Source organism: Camellia sinensis, chromosome 12 (assembly GCF_055761805.1).
Source record: "Camellia sinensis isolate YWXY chromosome 12, ASM5576180v1, whole genome shotgun sequence".
NCBI classification, from domain to species: Eukaryota; Viridiplantae; Streptophyta; class Magnoliopsida; order Ericales; family Theaceae; genus Camellia; species Camellia sinensis.
The window spans coordinates 100,883,553-100,887,767 of NC_138972.1; the positions used below are offsets into that span (position 1 = coordinate 100,883,553).

General features: G+C 42.2%; 1 protein-coding gene across 1 annotated transcript; it reads right to left on the reverse strand.

Moving 5' to 3' along the window:
- Positions 1 to 2,331: 2,331 nt before the first annotated feature.
- LOC145803770 (uncharacterized) lies at positions 2,332 to 3,171 on the reverse strand. The gene is made up of 2 exons (XM_082897111.1): positions 2,770 to 3,171; positions 2,332 to 2,367 (listed from the first exon to the last, which is right to left on the reverse strand). Exons 1-2 carry the CDS (start codon positions 3,169 to 3,171, stop codon positions 2,332 to 2,334), a joined length of 438 nt encoding a protein of 145 aa, XP_082753237.1.
- Between the last annotated feature and the right edge of the window lie 1,044 nt (positions 3,172 to 4,215).

Sequence of the window (4,215 nt, forward strand, 5' to 3'; positions counted from 1 at the left end):
TATGGCCTTTCCCAATTTGTACTCAATTTGCCCTCACTAGGGACCAACGTTTTTGTCATGACCCGAACCCGCCCCTATGGGTTAAGGACATAACCAGCCAGTAATCAAAGGATTACCTATGGCCTCAAACCAAACAAGACATATCTCATCAGAGTAAAGGGACCAAACGGAAGCAAATTCAAACTTTTGTCCATAGAGCTGTGCTTACATGGCATGTCATAACATTTACAAGCATACATTAATAACTCACATCAAGGAAAGTTAACATATAAGCTTTACATAATAGGATCATTCAAGTCATGGTCAGCCAATCAAAACCATATACAACCGTAATCCAAAGTTCTCGCCAACATGACAAAGAAAAATATAACAAAATAGTAAAAGGGCGAAAACAAGTCTCGTGCATGAGACGTATGGACTGACTCTTCAAAACCTTGATTGTTTCACACAAACTTCACTGAGGCTGGGTTTGGACCTCCCTTGGCTCACTTACAGACACATGAATGAGCATGAGAGAAAGCCCAGTGAATAATATCAAATAAAGAAGATACACGAACGGTATTTAGAACAACATACATCAAACGGCCTCGGGCCCAATTCATATTTCTATCTACCTATATATATATAGGTCAAGTGACTGCGGTTCCAAACACATCAAACGGCCTCTGGCCCAATTCATTCATAGCCGACGGTCTTTGGCCCAATCATTCCTGTCCGATGGCCTTTGGCCCATTCATTCGTGTCAAACGGCCTTTGGCCCATTCATTTATGTCAAACGGCCTTCGGCCCAATCATTCATGTCAAACAGCCTTTGGGCCAATCTTGCATATCAAACGGCCTTCGGCCCAAGCATTCATGTCAAACGGCCTTCGGCCCAATCTTTCATATCAAACGGCCTATGGCCCAATCATTCATGTGTGTCAAACAGCCTTCGGCCCATCTATTCATTCATGTCAAACGACCTTCGGCCCAATCAATTGTACCCAACAGCCTTTGGCCCAATCTTTCATATCAAACAGCCTTCGGCCCAATCATTCATGTGTGTCAAACGGCCTTCGGCCCATCTATTCATTCATATCAAACGGCCTTCGGCCCAATCAATTGTACCCAACGACCTTTGGCCCAACCATATGGCATAACAAACATTTGTCCACAATTCAAATTAACAAACTTATAAGACTTATATGAGAATAAGCAATTGGACAAATAACATACTTCAAAATATCTTTACTAAGATATTACTCACAGTGATCTGCCGATGGATTTGCCCTCGTGCTTGACCCTACACATTTCATGAACATAATGGGTCACAAACAATTCAATCCATTCTTAATTCATACATCCCTCTTAGGCTTCTTTCTTATCCTTTTAACTCATTTGTGATGCTCAATGCATGCCTAAGAGTGCTTAGAAATGAAAGAGAACGGAAAACAAAACACAAAACACCTTTACAAAATTTCTGAAACAAGGGTCCCCGCTCGAACGTGGGTTCCGTCGCTCGAGCGGACCCTCATGGTCTGCAAAAGTACTGGTTGCCTTATTTTTACGCTCGAGCGTGAATTCGGACGCTCGAGCTGAAAGTCACACTACAAGGCTCCCCGCTCGAGCATGAATGTCCCCGCTCGAGCGAACATCACTGACTGCAAAACTGCTGGGAGCTTGCATATCACGCTCGAGCGGCGCTTTTCCCGCTCGAGCGGACATGCCAAATTCTGGATTTTCCAGAACTGTTATTGAGGCTCAAACTTGCATTCAAACTCACATAATTTGCATATCATGACTTATACTTCACATGCAAACCTTCTAACATGATTCAAATGCTAAATTACAACATTTTGAAGTTCAATTCCCATGGATCGATTTCATACTCATACAATGCTTGCCAAATTCATCTCCAAAACATGTAGTTGAGTCCATAGTCTCATTTTCATGGATGCATGTCTTAAATGACTTCCAATTCAACCCAATCAACATGTCTTAAACACAACCATGAGAACTCATAACAAATTACTACATGCATGCACACATTGATCTCAATTTCATCATGATTAACATGCTTCGCCTTCAAATATGCAACTATATGGTAGTTCATGGTAATTATACACATGCATGTACATACAAGCTCCATATTCAACAAATTCAACTCAAGTCTGTTCTTGATCACCATCAAGCCTTGAATTCACAAAATTACAATATTAAACCTATGAATTCATAACCAATTACTCACCTAGGAGGTCAACTCTCCCAAATTATGGTTAATTCTTGAGTTGGTCTTCAAATTGCTCAAGTTTCTTGCTCAAATCTTCAATGGCCTTCCCCTTCTCTCTCTCTCTAGCCGACCCTCTCTCCCTTTCCTTGGAGTAATCTCTGCCAAATTGAATAAAATAGGGGAATTGAGTGAAAATGAGCCTTTTTATAGGCTCTCTTAATCACATTTCATTAACACTAATTAATTGAGCACTATTTCATCAATTTAATCTATTTAATTTGATCCAAATAAATTTTCAATTAAATTTTACCGTAGGCTCTAAAAAAATATGCTAATCACAATGGCGCAATCAATTTCGATTTCTGTGGCGGATAGGGCCTTCAATTTAAATTCTAAAGCAGATAATCAAATAGATTTTTTCTACGGTGAACAGATAAAGATTCAAAACCACATATATTCATACAAATGCCACCCAAAATCATATCAAACACATAATCACAATCGTAATTAAGATTAATTAGCATAACACGGAACAGGGTTATCACAGTTTTGCCCATCACCTTCCTCAAGACCCAGTCCCCAAATTTGAACAGACGTAGATGCACAGTCTTGTTGTATTTCTTGGAGAGCTCTTGTTGGTAGACCGCAATGTGAATTAGTGCCCTTTCTTTTGTTTCTTCTACTAGGTCCAACTCCAGGGCGATAGCTTCACTGTTGGCCAGGGCGAATGGAGTTTTCCCGGTTGAACGTCTTGGGGTGGTTCGATATGCCCAGAGTACGTTGGGGAGTTCCTCAGCCCACCTCCTTTTGGCTTTCTCCAGCCGCTTCTTCAGCCCGCCCAAGATAGTCTTGTTTGAAGCTTCAGCTTGACCGTTTGATTGAGGATAGGCTAGTGTTGAATTGTAGAACTCAATCTTCAACTCTTCGCAAAATCCATGGAAGAGTTTCCTATTAAACTGCATACCGTTATCCGAAATAAGGGCCTTTGGGATGCCAAATCGAGTAATTACATTCTATCAGACGAACTTCTTTACATCCTTCTCCTTGATGGTGGCCAATGGCTTGGCCTCAACCCATTTGGTAAAGTAATCAATAGCAGCAATGAAAAATTTGTGATTGCCCGGCGCGGTTGGAAGCGGTCCCACAATGTCTAGCCCCCATAGTGCGAATGGCCAAGGATTGGTTAAAAGGAGCAACTCTCTAGCCAGCTGGTGGATTTGGTGAGCAAATTTTTGACACTTTTCGCATCTGCAGACATATTTTTACGTGTCGGCCTGCATGCACGGCCACTAATAGCCTTGGAAAATTGCTTGGTATGATAATGATTTGCCCCCAATGTAGCTACCACACATGCCTTCATAAAGGATTTCTTATATAAGGCGCCAGATGAAGAGACCCAAAACCACTCAAACTTGGCCCATATCTTGTTGGCTTCGTTCTTCTCGATGGGCAGGACTTGATCTTTTAGGAAGGTGATGATTGGATCCATCCAAGATGGTTCCAAGTCGGCGCAGAGTACCTCGGGCGCCTCTGGTTCCTCGATGCTTGGTCAGGGCAAGAATTCTATCATCAAAGGATTGGGAAAGGTGGTTTGCATAGATGCCAGGCCTGCCAATTCATCGACTTGACTATTCTCTTTATGGTTTATTTGTTCCATTCTTATTACGGCAAATTTTTTGACCTCAGCGCGTACCAGCGCTTGATACTTGGCCATCCTTTCATCATTGGCCTCATATTCCCCAGAGACCTAATTGACTACCAATTTAGAGTCGCTGAATACCATAAGCTCCGATGCCTTCATCCGTGGAGCATTCTTCAGGCCGATGAGAAGGGTTTCATATTCTGCCTTATTGTTGGATGCTAGGAATCCCAGCGTGATATGGTCAGTCCATCTGGCGAGGTCAACACGACTCCCAACTCGGCTCCATGTCTATTGGAAGCCCCATCAACGAAGAGCTTTCACATCTCGCTAATGAACAATTTCCAGTAGTCGAAGGGGTTTTGAG